At 41.0% G+C, this 22761-nt stretch overlaps 1 protein-coding gene, 1 non-coding gene and 2 gene segments (V, D, J or C); 3 read left to right on the forward strand and 1 right to left on the reverse strand.

Annotated features, from left to right (window-relative positions):
* Positions 1 to 235: 235 nt before the first annotated feature.
* Positions 236 to 9095, forward strand: LOC119875844 (T cell receptor alpha variable 9-2-like). The gene is made up of 5 exons (XM_038544072.1): positions 236 to 299; positions 5893 to 6015; positions 6144 to 6439; positions 8708 to 8828; positions 8989 to 9095. The coding sequence occupies exons 1-5, from the start codon at positions 236 to 238 to the stop codon at positions 9093 to 9095; spliced, it is 711 nt and encodes a 236-aa protein (XP_038400000.1).
* Positions 8297 to 8403, reverse strand: LOC119875845. Its single transcript, XR_005363856.1, has one exon. It is a non-coding gene; the product is annotated as a U6 spliceosomal RNA (small nuclear RNA).
* Positions 9096 to 14631: 5536 nt separating the features above from the next.
* On the forward strand, positions 14632 to 15793 carry LOC119876483. The segment is given in 2 exon segments: positions 14632 to 14713; positions 14839 to 15793. Coding segments are annotated over 2 exon segments (381 nt in total).
* Positions 15794 to 18217: 2424 nt separating this feature from the next.
* LOC119875839 lies at positions 18218 to 19379 on the forward strand. The segment is given in 2 exon segments: positions 18218 to 18299; positions 18425 to 19379. Coding segments are annotated over 2 exon segments (381 nt in total).
* Positions 19380 to 22761: the final 3382 nt, after the last annotated feature.

A 22761-nucleotide genomic window follows, 5' to 3' on the forward strand; every position in this document is an offset into this window, starting at 1 on the left:
GTTTGGAGTTCAGAAGAGTCTCAGCTACTTGAAATGTCTTGAAATCTGCTGCTGCCTCAGTGTTCTGGACCCTATCATGGTGTTGCAGGAAATTTCCTGACTTTTCTTCCATTACTGCATATACTTCCTGATGAAGTTCATGAAAATCCATCGTGGTAATGATGAAGTTTTGGAATATAGGTGAGGTCCGCAGCTGGCGACCAAGAAGGAATTCTAGAGACTTCTTTGGCGCAAAATGGTAGTTTTACTAAGGCTAGGCGGCAGGACCTGTGGGCAGGAAGAGCAACTGTCCAGGGCAAGTGAGGGGGGGCTGATTATATACTTGCAGAGTTGGAGGAGGTAAGGAATAGGGAGATTCCAAAAGGATTTTCTTTTTTTTTAATATTTATTTATTTATTTATTTATTTATTTATTTATGATAGTCACACACACAGAGAGAGAGAGGCAGAGACACAGGCAGAGGGAGAAGCAGGCTCCATGCACCGGAAGCCCAATGTGGGATTCGAACCCGGGTCTCCAGGATCGCGCCCTGGGCCAAAGGCAGGCTCTAAACCGCTGCGGCACCCAGGGATCCCCCAAAAGGATTTTCAAATGCTAAGGAGGACCTACAAGATACTGGAGGCCTTGCCATTGTCCAGATGAAGATTGCTTTTCCCTCTAGGAAGGCATTAACATTAAGACAACTGGAAGCTTCCTGAAGAATATCCCACATATCCCACCCTGGGTGGTGGTGTTTGCAGGGCTTTAGTTGTGCTTTGTCCTCTGCCAGCCCTGCTCCCACATCAGTAACTATCCTTACCTTTCCTGAGGCTGCTGTTCAAAATGGGCTTTATTTCAAATATGGTGCCCCTATTTTAGCAGAACAGGAATGGATGGGAATGGACTGTTACCTTGTCTGAGACTCTTTCTCTCTATCTCTCTTGCTCTCTCTCACTCTCGCTTTCCCTCGTCCTTTCTCCTCCCCTCTCTCCTCTCAACCCTCTCCTTCCTGAGTTTGCTCCCAAGGAATATCATATTAATAACAGACTTATCAACAGAGCCAAGGCAAGCCACAAAGCGCTGGTATGATGTATTCAGGGTCCTGAATGAGAAGAACATGCAGCCAAGAATACTTTCTCCAGCAAGGCTGTCATTCAGAATAGAAGGAGAGATAAAGAGCTTTCAGGATGAAGAGAAACTGAAAGAATATGTGATCACCAAAGCAGCTCTGCAAGAAATATTAAGGGTGACCCTGTAAGCAAAGAGGGAACCCATAGAAACAATCTGAACAGGGATCCTTGGGTGGCTCAGTGGTTTAGCACCTGCCTTCAGCTAAGGGCTTGATCCTGGAGTCCCAGAATCGAGTCCCGCATCAAGCTCCCCCCATGGAGCCTGCTTCTCCCTCTGCCTGTGTCTGTGCCTCTCTCTCTGTGTGTGCCTCTGATGAATAAATGAATTTTAAAAATCTTTAAAAAAGAGACAATGTGCACAAGTAGTGACTGAATAGGTAACACTATGACACTAAATTGACTTTCATATCTTTCAGTAGTTACTCTGAACATGAATGGGCTAAATGATCCTGTCAAAAGATACAGAGTATCAGACTGGATAAAAAGCTTATGTATATGCTGTCTACAAGATCATTTTAGACTTAAGGACACCTTCATATTGAGGGGGTTGGAGAACCATTTACCATTCAAATGGACCTCAAAAAAAAAAAGCTGGGGTAGCAATCCACACATCAGAGAAATTAAAGTTTATCCCAAAGTTTGTAATAAGATATGAGGAGGGATAGTATATCATAATTATAGGGTCTGTCCTTTAATAAGAAGACTAAAAATTATGAATATTTATGCCCCTAATGTGGGAGCAGCCAAGAATATCAACCAATTAATACTCAAAATAAAGAGATACTTAAATAATAATAATTAATAGTCAGAGACTTCAACAAGGCACTCTCAGCAAAGGACAGATCTTCTAAGCAGAAGATCAGCAAAGAAACAAGGGCTTTGAGTGACTCACAGAACCAATTGAATTTCACATATACAAATAGAACATTCTGCCCTAATGCAATATAATACATATTCTTCTCAAGTGCACATGGAACTTTCTCCAGAATAGACCACATACTGGGTCACAAATCAGGTCTCAACCTATATCAAAAGATTGGGATTGTCCCCTGCATATTTTGACCTTAATGCTTTGAAACTAGAACTCGATCACAAGAAGAAACTTGTTAGGAAGTCAAACACTTAGAGGTTAAAGTGCACCCTACTAAAAGATGAAAGGGTCAACCAGGAAATTAGAGAAGAATTAAAAGTTTCATGGAAATTAACGAAAATGAAAATACAAGTGTTCAAAATCTTTGAGATACAGCCAAAGCGGTCCTAAGAGGGAAATACCTCAATACAAGACTCCCTCAAAAAACTGAGAAATCTCTAATATACAGCTAACCCTACACCTAAAGGAACTGGAGAAAGATCAGCAAATAAAGCCTCAATCAAGCAGAAGAAGAGAGATAATAAAGATTTGAGCAGAGCTCAATGAAATAGAAACCAGAAGAACTGTAGAACATATCAAAGAAACCAGGGGCTGATTCATTGAAAGAATTAATAAGATAGATCAATCCCTAGCCAGATTTATTAAAAAGAAAAGGGAAGAGACTCAACTTAATAAAATCATGAATGAAAAAAGAGAGAGCACAACCAATACCAAGGAAATACATACAATCTTAAAAATGTATTATAAGCTCTATATGTCCGCCAATTAGGCAATCTGGAAGAAATGAGTATATTGCTAGACATCTCAAATTACCAAAAGTAAAACAAGAAGAAATAGAATACAGGCCAAAAAGCAGCGAGGAAATTGAACCAGTCATCAAAAACCTCCCAGGACACAAAAGTCCAGGGCCAGATGGCTTTCCAGGGGAATTCTTCAAACATTTAAAGAAGAAATAATACTTATTCTACTAAAGCTATTCCAAAGGACAGATGGAAAGAATGCTTCCCAAGTTGTCCTATGAGACCAGCAATACCTTGACCCCAGAACTAGACTAAGACCCCATCAAAAAGAATAATTACCGACCCATATCCCTGGTAAGCATTGATGCAAAAATTTTCACCAAGATACTAGCCAACTGGATGGAACAGTACATCAAGAGGATTATTCACCAGGACCAAATGAGATTTATCCCTGAGGTGCAAGAGTGGTTCACCAGTCCTAAAACAGTCAGTGTGATAATCATATCAATAAAAGACAAGAACCATATGATCCTCTCAATAGATGCAGAGAAAGCATTTGGCAAAATACAGCATCCGTTCCTGACAAAACTCTTCAAAGTGTAGGGATAGAAGGGACATATCTCAATATCGTTAAAGCCACCTATGAAAAGCCCACAGTGAATATCATTCTCAAGGGGAAAAAACTGAGAGCCCTTTCCCTAAGGTCAGGAACATGACAGGGATACCCACTCTCACCACATAGCACATGAAAAGTAATGAAAGGCATTCAAATTGGCAAAGAAGAGGTCAAAATCTCCTTCTTTGCGATGACATGATACAGTATCTGGAAAATCCAAAAGACTCCACACCAAGATTGCTAGAACTCATACGGCAATTTAGCAATGTTGCAGAATTAAAATTAATGCACAGAAATTGGTTGCATTTTTATACACTAATAATGAGACTGAAGAAAGAAAAATTAGGGAATCCATTCCATTTACAATTGTACCCCAAACTGTGAGATAACTAGAAATAAACACAATCAAAGAGGTAAAGAATCTATGCTCTAAAAAGTACAGAACACTTATGGAAGAAATCAAGGAAGAGATAAAGAGATGGAAAGACATTCCATGAACTGGAGGTTATTATGCTGAGTGAAGTAAGTCAATCGGAGAAGGACAATCATCATATGGTGTCACTCATATGAGGAATATAAGAATTAGTGAAAGGGATTAAAAGGGAAAGGAGGGAAACTGAGTGGGGAAAATTAGAGGGGGTGACAAACCTAACTTAGGGAAACGAACACAGAGTAGTAGGAGGGCAGGTGGGTGAGGGGATGGGGTAGCTCGGTGATGGGCATTGAGGAGGGCACATGATGGGATGAGCATTGGATGTTACAGTATATGTTGGCAAATTAAATTTAAGTAAAATAAATTCTGACATACAGAAATGTTCATAGCAGCTTTATTTTATTAACCATCAGCCTGGGACTAGTTGACATGGTCATCAATAGATGAATAAACTTCTTGTTTTATAGACATAGGATGGGATACTACACTGCAACAAAAGGAACAAAGTCTTGATAATTATGACTATGGAAGAATCTCAAAATAAGTGTGCTGAGAAGAAGCCAAACCAAAGAGTGCATGTGATTCCGTTTATACAAAATTATAAAACATGCAAACTAATTCATAACAAAAAGGTTCCCTGGAAATGGGTGTATTGATGGTTGAGAGAAGGATGACAAAGAGATTAAGAAGAAAAATTTGCGGTGAAACATATGTTCATTATCTGGATGCGGTGATGGCTTCACAAGTGGATACACGCACCACATCTTATAGTATCGTTCAATTTGGTGCAGTTTATTGTTATGTAAATTATCTATTAATAAAGCCATTAAATATCCACGTTTAGTATGCAGCATCTTCCCTCACTCTTGTACAAGTCTTCTCATGTGACACAAATGCAAAATATTTCTCCCACGGGTTTTGATTGCCCTGAAACTACATTTTTTAAAGTTATACATGATGTCTTCCTGCATCTATGTACTATCTTGTTTATTTTCAACCATCATGATTCCAACCTATTTCACATTGTCCTTGCATATCTGAATAGAAGTTTGTAGGTGCTTGTCCAAAATTCCATTTAGCATAGATTTGAGGCAGGTTTCTGACAATATTTGGAAGGTGGAGGGGAAGCGAAGAGATACCTGACCTAAAACAGGATCCAAGCCTAAATTTCTTACTCCTCTCTGCATCTGGGAAACCGTTACACTATGTTGGCTCTGAACTCATAAAGTTCTTGACCTGAATGTGTGGGGAGTCACCTCCAGGAAACAGCTGCGCTAAGCTTCTGAATGTATCCAGGAATAAATGTTTACAGAACTTTATGAAAGTTCTGTAAGACTCCAACTTTTTCCTAGTAATCCTGATTTCTTCCCTTGTGGGGAAAATTATTTGATTAATATTTGGCAACGGATTAAAAAAATCATTCATGGATGATGTATCTTTTGTCTAGAATTCCTACTTTTCACTTTTAAATGATACTGAAACTTAGGAATAGTTGAACATTAAAACATTTGGATATAGAATGCAGTTATTTTCTTCAGAAAAACTTATTAAAAAGATATTATTATTGGTATTATTTTAGAACCACTTAAATACTGTATTTCAAGTAAAGACCATTTGTTCATTACGTTGTGTAACTTAACCAACAATTAGTGAGTGCTTAAAAACCGACAGTCACTGTTCTCAGTTTAGGAGTATGGTGCCAAAATACACAGAATCAATCAGCAATTTCTTTTCTTCTTATTACTTTTTCTGTAATCAACCCTGACCACTTTTCTGACAGACAGTGGATTATAGGCTGGCCAACATGGGTATATGAGAATATTATAAAGTACTGTTGTAAAATGCTTTAGTACATGGTTACCCTGTCAGCTACCAAACCCCCGGGATGATGTGTTATGGAACTTCCATACCAGGGAGTGTCTGAAGAACAAAATGGACTTGAGAGGTTAGACTGTTGTTTTTCAGAGTTCCAAGTGCCACCTGAAGCCTGACATGGGCCTCAGAAGTCAGGGATCAAACAAGGTTGGGGAGTTTGGGAGGACCCTGACCAACATAGTTCATTCAGTCCCTGTCCACCAGGGGGTGCAGCTTCCTACCACAAACACTACCCTGGGTGAAATGAGGGCTTCCCCTGATCATTTCCCTCACACCACGTATCTTCACGTTGAAGAGCGATGAACATTATTTAGGTGACACTCCAGAGATGTATTCTCCAGGCTTCGTGATGGCCCTATTCTTCATGGTTGGTAGGTAAAATGTCTCTTAAATTTAAATTTATTTTTTTCCACTATGTCAGCAAAACTGAATATAACTATTATTTTCTCTAAGAGCTTCATGCCCAAGGTGACACAGATCTCTTTTCTTTTTCCCCCAGGACAAACCCATGGAGACTCAGTGAACCAGACGGAAGGCCAAGTGACCCTCTCAGAAGTGGGCTTCCTGACTATGAATTGTACTTTCTCAACATCTAGGACCCCCACTCTATTCTGGTATGTTCAGTATCTGGGAGAAGGTCCAAAGCTCCTCCTGAAAGCCATGACAGACAAGGAAAAGGGAAGCAACAAAGGTTTTGAAGCCACCTTGGACAAAACATCCAGATCCTTCCACTTGAAGAAAGGTTCAGTGCAACTGTCAGACTCAGCTGTGTATTACTGTGCCCTGAGAGACACAGTGATAGGGACTGCAGGGGGACCTGGGTGCAAACTCTGAGCAGAGCAGGGCCTGGATGCTGAGCCTCTCTGACTGATCCACTCTGGTTCTAGCACAGTCTGTGGTTGTCTCTCGGTGTCTTTTTGATACAAAGTCAGACAAATGGCTGGTGCAAGGAACCAGAAGTGACATTGCACAACATCAACTGTTCATTAGTGACATTTAAAATAATTTTATGCCAAGAGTTTCTCAGCCAGAGTTTAAGCAATTTCAAGATAAATCCATGTAACAATGAGGTGGCACCTGCCTGATACTTGCTGTGAGAGTCCAGCCGCACAAGTGTGTCAGGCCTGGTGGGTATTACTGTGCTTTATGACACTTTTACAGAGACACAGTGTGCCTGAGAAAGTGGCGTCTGCCCAGTGTCTTCCTGAAGGAGTTTGATGGGAGAGGTGATGGGAGAGCTTCAGCCTCCAACCAGGTTTTTCGTGGAGAAAGAAGGGAAGGGAAGAAAGGAGGAGGAGCACATGTACCTAAGGAAGGAAGAGAGAGGCCCTGGGCCTTTATTTAGTTGCTTTAAAATATAAATTTTTTTTTCCAAATTTGTATAAATGTAAAAGGATGTGAAAATGTAGTTTGAAAATTTTAAATTTCCCAGACACTTGGATAAACATAGTAAACTAGAAATGCCTGCCTGGCTCTGTAGATAAAGCTGCAACTCTGGATCTCAGGTTTTATGCTTCAGCCCATGTTGGGTGTAGATTACTTAAAAAGAAAAAGTCTAAAAAACCTCCATGGTAGATAATAATACTTGTTTATCTCTTGATTTCCAAAATTCACATTTTTGGAAAATATTTTATTTGCTTATTTGAGAGACAGAGTGCATAGGAACAAGTGTCTAAAAGTAGGTAGATGGAAAGGGAAACACAGGCTCCTCACTGAGCAAGGAGCCTTAAACTGAGGCTCAATTCCAGGACCCTGAGATCATGACCTGAGCTGAATGCAAAATCTTAAATGACTGAGCCTCTCACAATCCTCTAATACTCTTTAAGAAGTTTAGTAAAGACATCCCAAAGGGCAGAAATTCACAAACACAAAGGGAAACATGAAAGAAGTTATCAGCAGACAGTAAAGTAACCAATATTAGAAAATGAGCTGTATATGCTTAGGAGTGAACAAAGATACTAAAGAAGAAAACCAGGCCTAGGGTGGAAGCACTCAGTGTTGCTGTGCCCTCCAGAAAGGGTCAAGGAAAAGAAGCACCACATATTTTTGTGAATTAAGGAAGATTTCATGGCCCACATTGGTTGGAATGTGTGTGTGTGTAAGTGTGCGTGTGCGTGTGTGTGTGTGTCTTGAGGTTAAGGGAAGGAATCTAAGCAGACTGAGTGGTCACCTTCAGCGCTCAGACCTGAGCATACAAAGCATGGAAGGTTACTGTGATTCAGCTGATGTAATGGAATGAAATAAATATAAGAGTTTGGTAACCTAATGACCAAGCTCTGGTGTCTCTTCTGGCCATTCTAAATCGCTGAGCTGTGGAAACTAAACAGTGAGGAGGAGGAGGACTCAGAGACAGGATCTATTGTCTGAGCCCTGCAGCCTGAGCTCTTTAGCCAAGAGTGATTAGATTTTTCTGCTGTCCGGCCCCAGAGAGGCATGTGACCAGACCCTGACAGTGAGGAGGAACACTAGCATTCACCAGAGGTAGCTTGACAGAGCTGCAATGAATAGTCTAAACACTTTGCCTTCTTGCCATAAGTGACCTATTTCTGCCTTGGGTGAAATCACATAGTGTGAGCATACAAGATTCTTATATCTTGTTTTCATGATCTTACATGTTATGTGGTTTCTAGAATTCATTACAGGTAGTATTAAATGATTATGTACTGCTTCAGGAATTTTCATGTCCTTCTTACACATGGGCCATGCTAATATCCTCTGTATCATTCTAATTTTAGTGTATGAGCTCCCAAAGTGAGGCCTGTCCATCATATGTTCATAAGTGCCACCCACCGACTTTTATCTCAAATGCAGTGAATGAACATATCACAGTTAAACCATCTATCCTAAGTCTTCGTTTCAATATAAATCTTACTCAAGTTTATTTTCAGATTTAATGTTTTTATTAAAGTTGCTTAATGCAAAAGAGTTTTGGGTAGTGAGACTCTCAGCTGGTACAAAGAGAAGTGTGACAGGACCCACACAACTTGCTATACCAGGAAAGTCCTGTTTCCTGTTCTGGGACCAAAGCAGGATGTACCAGACAATCCCCCCTCACCTTGGCAGTCTCACCTCACACTGTTGAGCCCTGAAATTGCAGAAGAAGATGACATTTTTCATCTAGTGGGAGAACTCAAACTTGGTGCCTCCAGGCTTCTCAAGGTGGTCATAGCTTCCATGTGGCTTGGTCAGGATGGTCCCTGTGCGAATGTGCCACCTGTATGACTTCAAATCAAGAGAGATGGGCAGTATCTTGTGGGTACCTTGAGAAGGACATGTGTAAAGTAGAAGTGTTTTGTGCCACATCACCTATTCTGAAACCCCTGATCCCATGCTTTTTCCTTCAGGATCTAGTATTGCCCAGACGGGAACTGAAGCCCAAGCAGCAAAGTCAGTGCCGGAGAAGGGGGCTGTCATCCTGGAATGCACATATAACACCAGTGAACTCAGTTAAAGTCTACTGTGGTACAAGCAGCTCAGTAGTGAGGTGGTGATGTTCCTTATCCATTAAGAATCTCACAGCCAGCAAAATGCCACAAATGTCGCTACTCACTGCATTTTCAGAAGACAAGAAAATCCATCCAACTCGTCATCTACACTTCAGAGCTCGCGGACTCCGCAATGTATTCCTGTGCACTGAGGGAGCCCACAGTGAGTGGCACCTTGGAGGGAGGTGTACCCAAGCCCCACAGCTCTTGTTGATGCCTGCTCCTGCTGTAGGGCCCAGGGCAGGGATTTGCCATCCCAGACAGGATGAGGCTAAGGTTGTGGCAGCACAGGCGCAGGGCTAGAGGGAAATTCTCACTCTCAGAAAACACCTCTCCAGTTAAGAGTTATCCTGCATCCAAAAGATCCCTGTAAATTTGTGTTGAAATTGTTATCGAAGACTAGAATAACCACAGTAAACATGTTGCCATTTTGCAATTAGATTCAGCTAGAAGATTTGGCTAAGGAAATTTAGAAATCTTGACTCAAAAATCAGTAATAATGTGTGTGAATTGTTGGATTTTCAGATAAATTTGTTCACTACAATTCATTGAGGATATCTTTGATACAGGCATCGTTAGAATAAGAAAGGCCATGAATTATCTGTGTGGTTTCCTTTTTTTGTTTTATATCATGCTGTTTCGTACCATTTAGAGATTTAGTTTGTTTAGATTTATTTATTGCGAGTACTAAATCGTACTCTCATTTAGTTTCAAGAGACCTGCTCTGTGACGTAATTTGTACTAGTGTCCATTCCATCTTATTAACACATCTCTCTAGCCTAGATGTGCTCAGGTTGCATATAGGAGGTTTAACTGCGGGTATCCCTGGGTGGTGCAGCGGTTTTGCGCCTGCCTTTGGCCCAGGGCGCGATCCTGGAGACCCGGGATCGAATCCCACGTTGGGCTCCCTGCATGGAGCCTGCTTCTCGCTCTGCCTGTGTCTCTGCCTCTCTCTCTCTCTGTGACTATCATTTAAATAAATAAAATGAATTTAAATTTATCATTTAAATAAATAAAATCTTTAAAAAAATTCTTTAAAAAAAAAGGAGTTTAACTGCTTCTCGCCAGTGTTATCCACAAAAGATCAGAATTAGGAGCTCTTAGGGGTACATGGTGAAGGAGCAGAGTGTGAATTGTCCTCTTTGTGTTTCCTGCCCCTCAACACTCCTTCAAGAATATTTTTTGCCTCATGTGGCTCAGTGTGTACACTCTCGAGCCCTCCTTGTTTGATCCTTTTTTGCCACATTCTCCCCACTTTCCTCTTCCCACCTCTCACTGCACATCCCTTGTGCCTTCAAGTTTGAATGGTAATGGATGATTGATAAGACCAACGTCTTGCATTCTAACACCCTCTTATGTTTGCTAGAAAGGCAGATGTGTAGAGCAGAAATCTTAAGAAGAATCTCTTGATGGGTTCTAAATACAAAATTTTACCATTTTAACTTACGTTTTAACCATTTACATTTCTTTGACATGTACGGTGGTATCAAATACATTTACATTGTTCAGCCAGCACCACATTCCATTCCTAGAATTCATTTCACCTTGAAAAATTGTATATTTTTACCCATTAAATAATAACTCTCCATTATTGCATCCCTCCATTCCTTGGAAAGTATCAATCTGCTTTCTTGTTCCATGAGATTCACTGCTTCAGATACTTCAAAGAATTGGAATTATTCAGCATTGGTCATTTTGTGACATTTCATTTGACATAATGCCCTCAGTGTTCAATGCTGCAACAGAATTTCTTTTTTTTTTAAGGTCGAATAATATTCCAGTGCTTTACAGAGTACATTTTGTTTATCTATGTCTATCTGTGGATGGACATTTGGGTTGCTTCCACCATTTGGTGGAAATAGGAATTTAGAATCATCTCAATAATTCAGATATATAGACAAATTCTTTCCATTTCTGAGTTGACTCGTGAGATTGAATTCCTGGATGATAAGGCAATTTTATTTCAGATTTTTGAGGAATATTTATACTTGTTGATTGGAACAACAATGCTCTAGACTGTGTTAACAGAAGCAAGTTTCAAGGAAGAGAGAATGAGCATGATTACTAGTCATGGATGGAGCTCCAGTAGATCGGCGCAACACAAAACCCTAGAAGAGTTTGTGCCTCTTGCTACACCATATTGCTTACACCAGATGCCGAATAATTGTTCTGAATGGAACTGTGAGGCCACTACCCATGGGTCAACTCCTGAATAGCAGTTTATGGATCCATTATAACAGTAAAAGAGTCAACCTGTAATTTCTTAATTCTTCCTCATTAGTTCCATTTGCATTAATAAAGAACCGGTAAAAGACTGTCTTGAGATATTCCAAAGGCTTGGGAAGAAGTCATTTTGCTACCCTCTAGAGTCTGTCTCAACGTTTCTTTGTCAACTATCTGTAGTGGCAAAAACAGGGAACAGGGTTTTGCTATGATCCAGCTCTGTGTTCAAAACTCTTAGTTCTGCCGTGAATTTTCCTGGCCCTTTTGAGCTTTGTTTCATTATTTGTAAATTGTAGCGTGATGTCTTCTTTAATTTTTTTCAATTTAATTCTGTCAATTTAACAATAATGTATTGAAAGAGTTTGATGAGTATCAGATGAACAATTTAGGAGGGCAATCTTAATAGGTACAGAAAAAGCATTTGACGAAGTCCAGATCCTTTCCTGAGAGAAAGTGCCAGTGAATTAGATAGAATTGAAGGGGATCTGCACCTTGCAGAAGGGCTCAACAGAAGGCTGCGTCAAATGGCATACTTGATGGTGAAAGCTTAGTTGCTTTTTCGTTACTTTCAGAATTAAGGGAAGAATTTTAGCTCTTACCTCGTGTATTTAATATGGAAGTAGAGGTTCCAGCCAACTCAATAAGTCACGTGGTAGAAAAAAAGGCCATACAGTTTGGAAAGAAAGAAGTGAACTGATCTTTATTAATAGGCAGCATAATTGAGCAGAAAATGCAAGGAAATCTTCAAAACAGCTACTACAACAAATTGGTTTAAGAAAGCCGAATGTACACCTACCATACGATCCAGCCATTCTACTCCCAAATATGGACTCAAGAGAAATGAAAGCATTTGTCTATAAAAAGCGTCATACTCAGAAAAAAAGTCTTATACTCAATAATTCATGGCACCTTTATCTGTCACAGCCCACTGGGACTAATCCATATGGTCAGCAACAGCTAAATAGACAAATTGTTTTATAGGCACAAGATAGGATATGACACAGCAACAGAAAGAAACAAACTCTTGATAAGATGACCAATGAAAAAAATCTCAAAATAATTATGTTGAGAAGAAGCCAGACAAAAGAGTACAATTTGTAGAATATTTATACAAAATTATAAAATATGCAGACTAACTAATGCCTGAAACATTCCCTGGAAATGAGGATGGTGCAGGTTGAAAGAAGGATTACAAAGAGACATGAGAAAGCATTTGAGGTGATGCATACGCTCATTACCTCAAATGTGGTGAGGACTTCACAAATACATACATATGTCAAATTTTACAGAATCGCTCACTTCAAATCGGCACAGTTTATTTTTATGAAAGTTCCCCATAAATAAAGCCATGAGATATCCAAATTTACTATGTATATCTTCCCTCACTGTTGTGCAACATTTTCGTGTGATCTAAAATGCAAACTATTTCTCCTGTAGGTTTGCAAGGTTTAGAAATTAGTTTGTTTTACAGAAAGTTATAGGTAATGATGCTCCACACCTATGTGCTATACTGTTTATTTTCAACCCAGCATCATCCCAACCTGTTTGGCATTCTTTCTGCATGTCTGTATATGAGTTTGTAGCTGCTTGTCGTGAATTCCTTTTTAACATAGTTTTTAGGCAGGTTCTAATACTGTGATTGGAAGGTAGAGGAGAGGAAGGGACACATGAAGCCAAGAAATAACCAGGCCTGAGTTTCTTACTCCACTGTGCATCTGGAAACTGTTTCCATGTTGGCTCTGGACTCATGAAAGTCCTTGACCTGAATCTGTGGAGAATGGCCACGAGGAAACAGCTTGAGCCTCTTCCATCTATGTGTCTAGAGGTAAGGATTTATAGGGCTTTAGAGAAGATGTGCCCATCTGGAGAACTGTATCCTGAAAATCCAGATTTCTTACAATGAGAGGAAGAGTGTGAAAAAAATGTTTTATTTATTTATTCATGAAAGACACAGAGACAAAGGCAGAGACACATGCAGACGGAGAAGCAGGTTCCTCACAGGGAGCTGGATGCGGGACTTGATCCTAGGCCTCTGGGGTCACGTCATAAGCCGAAAGCAGATGCTCAACCGCCTTGCCACCGATGTGTCCCAATAAGGAAAAGTTTTTGATTAAAGTTTGGCAACAAAATGTGGTGGGTGGTAATAGAAAGCATACTTGAGGCTAAAATCTGTTGAGTGTAGCATTCGTATTTGTGGCTTGATTCACATATATAGGTTTCCTGAGGTTGGAGTTAACAAAACAGTGAGATTATAAGCTAAGAATCTCAGATCAGAGCTCCTCGGTGGCTCCAACAGCTAAGTATCAAACTCTTGCATTTGGCTCGAGTTAGGATCTCAGGGCTGTGACACTGAGCTCCGTGTCATGCTCTGTGCTCAGCCAGAAGGAGTGCTCAGACAATAGATCTTTCCCTCTCCCTTTCCCTCTACCCCTCTGCCCTGCTCTAGCTCTTGCACTGTCTCTCTCTCTAAATAAATAAAATAAATCTTTAATGAAAAGAAGGATTTCAGATCATTAAGGACTTGACAACTTTATTTATAATGATTCTCCTGTCTAGAGTTCATATTTTCCATTTGTTAAAGATTATACGAATCAGAAATATTTGCCTATTGAAACAGTTGACTATAAAGCAGTGTGACATTTGTTTTGAGAACCTTTATCAAAAAGATAGGATTCCATACAGCTGTTAAAATTTTCCAACGAAGTATATGGTTTTCAGGAAAAGCCATTTGTTCATTTCTGTTTAACAAATACTTAGTGAGTGCTTCAATAAGGACAGTCACTATTCTTAATTTTAAGCTACAGTGCCAAAAAAATACAGAATCACTCAGCAATGACTTGTCTCCTTATCACTTTTTCTGTATTTGACCTCCACCCTGTTCTGGCAGTCAGGGGATTTCTCGCCGGCCCACATGGACACACGAGACTATAAAGTACTCTAGTAAAATTATTTAGAAGATTGCTAATCCTCTCAGCTACAGAAATGCCCTGGGATGCCATGTTAAAGAACTTCCATATCATGCAATGTCTGAAGAACAAAGTAGACCTGAGAGGTTAGTACTGCTGCTGTTCAGAGTTCCAAGTGCCACCTGAAGCCTGACATGTGCCTCATGAAGTCAGGGATGAAACAGGCTGTTGAGTTTGGGCGGATTCTGGCCAGCATGCACTCATGTCAGCCGCTGTCCACCAGGGGGTGCAGCTTCCCACCACATTCTGATTTCCTGGGGAAATGTGGGTTTTCACTGATCATTTCCCCGTGACTTGAACATTTCTTCATGTTAAGAAGGAGAAACATTATCTAGGTGACGCTCCAGAGATGAAGTGTGCTCCAGGGGTCATGATTGTACTGCTCTTACTGCTTGGTAAGTGAAATTCCTCTTACAATTTGGATTCTGGTTTTCCACTGTGTCGTCAAAACCTTTAACTATAATTTTATTTAAGAGCTTCATGCCCAAGGTGACACAGGTCTGTTTTCTTTTTCCCCCAGGACAAACCCATGGAGACTCAGTGAACCAGACGGAAGGCCAAGTGATCCTCTCAGAAGAGGCCTTCCTGACTATAAACTGTACCTACTCGACAACATGGCCCCCCACTCTTTTCTGGTATGTCCAGTATCTGGGAGAAGGTCCACAGCTCCTCCTGAAAGCAGTGACAGACAAGGAAAAGGGAAGCAACAAAGGTTTTGAAGCCACCTTGGACAAAACATCCAGATCCTTCCACTTGAAGAAAGGCTCGGTGCAACAGTCAGACTCAGCTGTGTACTACTGTGCCTTGAGTGACACAGTGATAGGGACTGCAGGGGGAGCTGGGTGCAAACTCTGAGCAGAGCAGGGCCTGGATGCCGAGCCTCTCTGACTGATCCACTCTGGTTCCAGCACAGCCTGTGGCTGTTTGTCTTTCAATGTCTGGTTGTTACAAAGTCAGACAAATGGCTGGAGCTTAGGAACCAGAAGTGACATTCCACAACATCAAGTGTTCATTAGTGACATTTAAAATAGTTTGATGCCAAGAGTTCCTCAGCCAGGGAGTAAGCAATTTCAACATAAATCCATGTAACAATGAGGTGGCACCTGCCTGATTCTTGCTGTGAGAGTCCAGCCGCACAAGGTGATCAGACAATCCTGGTGGGTAGTACTGTGCCTTTTGACACTTTTAGAAAGACAAGGTGTGCCCAAGATCGTGGCTTCTGCCCATTGTCTTCCTGATGGAGTATGACGAGAGAGGTGATGGGAGAGCTAGAGCTCCCAAACTCAGTTTTAGTAAAGAAAGAAGGGAAGGGAAGAAAGGAATAGGAACAGGAAGAAAGAGGCCAGGGACTTCTGCCCTGCTTTCTTCTCTGGGATATCAGATGGTAGACACAGGCTGGTGTTCAAAATGAAGGCATGGGGGCAGAAACAGAATCATGAAAGGGTTCATGTCCTGGCCACTAAAATAGATCAGTTGGCTCTCTGGCTAGGAACTGAAGGGAGACTGTTCTCGGTGCCCAGGAAATATGGTGAGAGAAAATGCTCTTGCACTGCTATTTCCTGACAATATAAATCAATAGATGACACAGAGAGGGAACTATACAGATTTTGCCAATGATTTTGCAATCTTCTTTTTAAAAATATTTTAAGAAGATGTATTTATTTATTTTATTTTTTAAGATTTTATTTATTTTATTCATGAGAGACCACAAGAGAGCGAGAAAGAGAGAAGAGAGAGAGAGAAGAGGCAGAGACATAGACATGAGCAGGCTCCATGCATGAGCCCAACATGGGACTCAATCCTGAGTCCTCCAAATCACACCTGGTCTGAAGGCTGCGCTAAACTGCTGAGGCCACCTGGACTGCCCATTTAGTTTTTATTTTAGAGAGAAAGAGTGAGGAAAGCTAGAGCAGGGAGGGGCCAGAGAGAGAGAGAGAGAGTTTTTATGAAAGTTCCCCATAAATAAAGCCATGAGATATCCAAATTTACTATGTATATCTTCCCTCACTGTTGTGCAACATTTTCGTGTGATCTAAAATGCAAACTATTTCTCCTGTAGGTTTGCAAGGTTTAGAAATTAGTTTGTTTTACAGAAAGTTATAGGTAATGATGCTCCACACCTATGTGCTATACTGTTTATTTTCAACCCAGCATCATCCCAACCTGTTTGGCATTCTTTCTGCATGTCTGTATATGAGTTTGTAGCTGCTTGTCGTGAATTCCTTTTTAACATAGTTTTTAGGCAGGTTCTAATACTGTGATTGGAAGGTAGAGGAGAGGAAGGGACACATGAAGCCAAGAAATAACCAGGCCTGAGTTTCTTACTCCACTGTGCATCTGGAAACTGTTTCCATGTTGGCTCTGGACTCATGAAAGTCCTTGACCTGAATCTGTGGAGAATGGCCACGAGGAAACAGCTTGAGCCTCTTCCATCTATGTGTCTAGAGGTAAGGATTATAGGGCTTTAGAGAAGATGTGCCCATCTGGAGAACTGTATCCTGAAAATCCAGATTTCTTACAATGAGAGGAAGAGTGTGAAAAAATGTTTTATTTATTTATTCATGAAAGACACAGAGACAAAGGCAGAGACACATGCAGACGGAGAAGCAGGTTCCTCACAGGGAGCTGGATGCGGGACTTGATCCTAGGCCTCTGGGGTCACGTCATAAGCCGAAAGCAGATGCTCAACCGCCTTGCCACCGATGTGTCCCAATAAGGAAAAGTTTTTGATTAAAGTTTGGCAACAAAATGTGGTGGGTGGTAATAGAAAGCATACTTGAGGCTAAAATCTGTTGAGTGTAGCATTCGTATTTGTGGCTTGATTCACATATATAGGTTTCCTGAGGTTGGAGTTAACAAAACAGTGAGATTATAAGCTAAGAATCTCAGATCAGAGCTCCTCGGTGGCTCCAACAGCTAAGTATCAAACTCTTGCATTTGGCTCGAGTTAGGATCTCAGGGCTGTGACACTGAGCTCCGTGTCATGCTCTGTGCTCAGCCAGAAGGAGTGCTCAGACAATAGATCTTTCCCTCTCCCTTTCCCTCTACCCCTCTGCCCTGCTCTAGCTCTTGCACTGTCTCTCTCTCTAAATAAATAAAATAAATCTTTAATGAAAAGAAGGATTTCAGATCATTAAGGACTTGACAACTTTATTTATAATGATTCTCCTGTCTAGAGTTCATATTTTCCATTTGTTAAAGATTATACGAATCAGAAATATTTGCCTATTGAAACAGTTGACTATAAAGCAGTGTGACATTTGTTTTGAGAACCTTTATCAAAAAGATAGGATTCCATACAGCTGTTAAAATTTTCCAACGAAGTATATGGTTTTCAGGAAAAGCCATTTGTTCATTTCTGTTTAACAAATACTTAGTGAGTGCTTCAATAAGGACAGTCACTATTCTTAATTTTAAGCTACAGTGCCAAAAAAATACAGAATCACTCAGCAATGACTTGTCTCCTTATCACTTTTTCTGTATTTGACCTCCACCCTGTTCTGGCAGTCAGGGGATTTCTCGCCGGCCCACATGGACACACGAGACTATAAAGTACTCTAGTAAAATTATTTAGAAGATTGCTAATCCTCTCAGCTACAGAAATGCCCTGGGATGCCATGTTAAAGAACTTCCATATCATGCAATGTCTGAAGAACAAAGTAGACCTGAGAGGTTAGTACTGCTGCTGTTCAGAGTTCCAAGTGCCACCTGAAGCCTGACATGTGCCTCATGAAGTCAGGGATGAAACAGGCTGTTGAGTTTGGGCGGATTCTGGCCAGCATGCACTCATGTCAGCCGCTGTCCACCAGGGGGTGCAGCTTCCCACCACATTCTGATTTCCTGGGGAAATGTGGGTTTTCACTGATCATTTCCCCGTGACTTGAACATTTCTTCATGTTAAGAAGGAGAAACATTATCTAGGTGACGCTCCAGAGATGAAGTGTGCTCCAGGGGTCATGATTGTACTGCTCTTACTGCTTGGTAAGTGAAATTCCTCTTACAATTTGGATTCTGGTTTTCCACTGTGTCGTCAAAACCTTTAACTATAATTTTATTTAAGAGCTTCATGCCCAAGGTGACACAGGTCTGTTTTCTTTTTCCCCCAGGACAAACCCATGGAGACTCAGTGAACCAGACGGAAGGCCAAGTGATCCTCTCAGAAGAGGCCTTCCTGACTATAAACTGTACCTACTCGACAACATGGCCCCCCACTCTTTTCTGGTATGTCCAGTATCTGGGAGAAGGTCCACAGCTCCTCCTGAAAGCAGTGACAGACAAGGAAAAGGGAAGCAACAAAGGTTTTGAAGCCACCTTGGACAAAACATCCAGATCCTTCCACTTGAAGAAAGGCTCGGTGCAACAGTCAGACTCAGCTGTGTACTACTGTGCCTTGAGTGACACAGTGATAGGGACTGCAGGGGGAGCTGGGTGCAAACTCTGAGCAGAGCAGGGCCTGGATGCCGAGCCTCTCTGACTGATCCACTCTGGTTCCAGCACAGCCTGTGGCTGTTTGTCTTTCAATGTCTGGTTGTTACAAAGTCAGACAAATGGCTGGAGCTTAGGAACCAGAAGTGACATTCCACAACATCAAGTGTTCATTAGTGACATTTAAAATAGTTTGATGCCAAGAGTTCCTCAGCCAGGGAGTAAGCAATTTCAACATAAATCCATGTAACAATGAGGTGGCACCTGCCTGATTCTTGCTGTGAGAGTCCAGCCGCACAAGGTGATCAGACAATCCTGGTGGGTAGTACTGTGCCTTTTGACACTTTTAGAAAGACAAGGTGTGCCCAAGATCGTGGCTTCTGCCCATTGTCTTCCTGATGGAGTATGACGAGAGAGGTGATGGGAGAGCTAGAGCTCCCAAACTCAGTTTTAGTAAAGAAAGAAGGGAAGGGAAGAAAGGAATAGGAACAGGAAGAAAGAGGCCAGGGACTTCTGCCCTGCTTTCTTCTCTGGGATATCAGATGGTAGACACAGGCTGGTGTTCAAAATGAAGGCATGGGGGCAGAAACAGAATCATGAAAGGGTTCATGTCCTGGCCACTAAAATAGATCAGTTGGCTCTCTGGCTAGGAACTGAAGGGAGACTGTTCTCGGTGCCCAGGAAATATGGTGAGAGAAAATGCTCTTGCACTGCTATTTCCTGACAATATAAATCAATAGATGACACAGAGAGGGAACTATACAGATTTTGCCAATGATTTTGCAATCTTCTTTTTAAAAATATTTTAAGAAGATGTATTTATTTATTTTATTTTTTAAGATTTTATTTATTTATTCATGAGAGACACACAGAGAGAGCGAGAAAGAGAGAGAGAGAGAGAGAGAGAGGCAGAGACATAGACAGAGAAGCAGGCTCCATGCAGGGAGCCCAACATGGGACTCAATCCTGAGTCTCCAGAATCACACCCTGGTCTGAAGGCTGCGCTAAACTGCTGAGCCACCTGGACTGCCCATTTAGTTATTTATTTTAGAGAGAAAGAGTGAGAGAAAGCTAGAGCAGGGAATGGCAGAGAGAGAGAGAGAGAGAGAGAGAGAGAGAGAGAGAATCTCAATCACACTCTCCCTTGAGCACAAAGCCCAAAAAGGGACTGGATCTAAGGACCCTGAGATCACGGTCTGAGTGAAAGCCAAGAGTCAGTCGGTTGCTTGCCTGATCCATTCCGGTGCCATGAAACCTTCTTTAATTATTTTCTCCTTTTATTAATGAGCTATGATCAGAATATTAATATATTTCCTCATTATTATATATTGTACACTTAAATTAATTTTTAATTGGTTTAAAATACAATTTTTTTCAAAGCTCTATAAATTCAAATGCACGTCAAAATGCATTTTAAATAATTCAAAATATTATATAATAAGAATATTTCTCAGACAGTTGGATAAAATTGTAGACTAGGGGTGTTTGGCTGACCTGCTCAGTAGAGCTGCAATTCTGGATCTCAGGGTTGTAAGTTCAGGCGCCATGTTGGGTGTTGAGATTACTTAAAAAGAAAATCTCTAAAAATACCCCTGGGAGATTGCTAATACACATTTATCTCTTGATTTCTCTAAAACTCTATTAAAAAGATAGTAAAGATACTTCAAAGGGCAGAAATTTGCAAACCCAAAGAGAAGTATGACAGAAGCTATCATCACACAGTGACGCCAAGCAATTTTAGAGAATGAGGTGTGTATGGTGAAAGGCAAACTTGCATGAAGGACTAGATTGGGAGAAAGTTGAGCTTAGCGTGGAAGTACCTCAGTGTGTGCTGTGCCCCCAGAATGAGACAGGGAGAAGCACCATGGTTTTTTAGGTAATTAAGGAAGATGGTGTTGCCCACATTGGTGGGTATGTATGTGTGTGCGTGTGGGTGTGTGTTTGCCTGTGTTGAAGGTATGGGGGTGGAGGGAAGTGAAATATGTGGATTGAGTGAGAACATTTCTAAGTCACAGAACAGCCATGCACTCCACAGCCTTTCATAGGAAACAACGATCACTTTCTCAACCCAGCAGAAGATTGGAAGTTGGTTTTTGAGCAATTGAAAGGCACACAATAAAAAATTTCCCCCAAATGTTGTGTATTATGAAGCTTTTTGACTTTTGCTCACCATTAGACTTTCCTTCCCTTAAGGAAGTTCTTCCCTTCCTCTGTCTAGCCCCGGCAATCCATGATCTTTTTACTGTCTCCACAGTGTTGTCTTTTTCAAGAATGTCACATACTAGGTAGCAAACAGAATGTAGCCTTTTCAGACTGGCTTCTCTCACTTAGAAATACGCAGGTAAGTCTCCTCCATGTCTTTCCGTGGCTTGATGGCTCATTTCTCTTCAGCACTGAGTACAATACCCTTGTCTGGCTGTACAATAGTTTCCTTACCCTTTCTTCTACTGAAAGACATCTTCCTTGCTTCTCTATTTTGGCAATTGTGACTAAAGCTACTATAAACAGCTGTGTGCAAGTTGTTGTGTAGACAGACGTTTCCAGCTCTTTGGGTAAACCCCAAGGATTGTCACTGCTAGATCACATGGTAGGAGTCTGTTTGGTTGTGTAAGAAACTGTTACCCTTGTGTTTCAACGTGGCACTATAGTTGCACGTTTGTGTCAGCCACAAATGAGGCCTCCTGGGCATGCTTGACTGTGTTAAAAGAAAAAAGAAACAGACCAGCCTTGAAAATTCCCTGGGCAAAGAGCACGTGGAAATCAGCTTAGTCCTACAAATAAAGCTTAATTTAGCTTATTTTGCACGACTAACTTGACCTGTATCATTTTTTGCTTTTTTTTACCTTTAGGAATTTTTTTACCTTTTTTACCTTTAGGAAATTACAGTGTTGCAACTAAATGCACCGTTATATTTACGGATTTCTTTTGAACGAAGGTAAGGCAATCAAATAGCACAAGATGAGATTTACTAAATTAATTTCCGATATCAGTTTCTATACAATTCTATTTTAAAAGTAAGATTTGGTTTACTTTTAATCCCCATTCAATCTAAGCAGTTATCTTCTTCTCTGACCATCTGCATTTCCTTCATCAGGAAGCTTGGAATGAATGGGGCAGGGGATCTGTGTCTGCTGATTGCCTGATCTGAGGTGTCTTTGCAGACTGTTTGAGTCCTCTAGGGGGCACTGCGGGCCGTACAAGACACCAAGTCTTTCTGATGATCCAGGGTTGAATGTTAGTTAAGGAGAGAACAGAAGTCAAGTGAGCCAGTCCATTATGGATAGCAATGGTGGTGGAATGAGGGTGGGGTGGGGGAGGGAATCTGTGTCAGTTCATCTCATGTTTTCAGCTCTGCCATTTCAACTTCAGACATGTCGAGGCCATGACCCTATATCCAAGTAATTATTCTCAGAACAGGGTAGGATTTTTCTGGGCATTGTGATGTCACCATGGAAGCTCAATAGAAAACATGGTTTACAAGCTGCCAATTGTTATGAATAAAATCCCCGAAAATTACTGCCATTGAAATTTTTTCAATACCGCAGATATCCTCCCTCTTCGTACATCCATGCTGAGAGTGGAGAGAACAAGAATGTAGAGAAGAAGAAGAGAGGAAAAAGTAAGGAACAGAAATAGAAGGAAAGGTAGAGGACAATGTTGACTTTGACCGGCCATGTGTGACTTGGCCAGACTCAGCTGTGTAAGTGAGCAGGTGTCCACCAGTTGCACAGGAGACTAAGAGAGCTGGAAATTAAATTAGAGAGGACGTTATGCAGACATCTTATTTTTCACTGACCAAATTCTGTTTGGAATCATTATCTATGCAGATGGGAAATGTCTCTATTGGTTTCTAGAACGATCTTGATATCAGGAAATTGTAGATATTTCTGCAATACCCAATGCAAACTATCAGATGGTTCACCACGATCAACTATTTTTATATAAGTGAATACTCACATTGTCTGTCCAATGATGCAATTTTGGGAATGGAGTCACTCTTCCCTATGATATATCAAGG

The sequence above is a fragment of the Canis lupus genome, chromosome 8 (assembly GCF_011100685.1).
Source record: "Canis lupus familiaris isolate Mischka breed German Shepherd chromosome 8, alternate assembly UU_Cfam_GSD_1.0, whole genome shotgun sequence".
NCBI classification, from domain to species: Eukaryota; Metazoa; Chordata; class Mammalia; order Carnivora; family Canidae; genus Canis; species Canis lupus.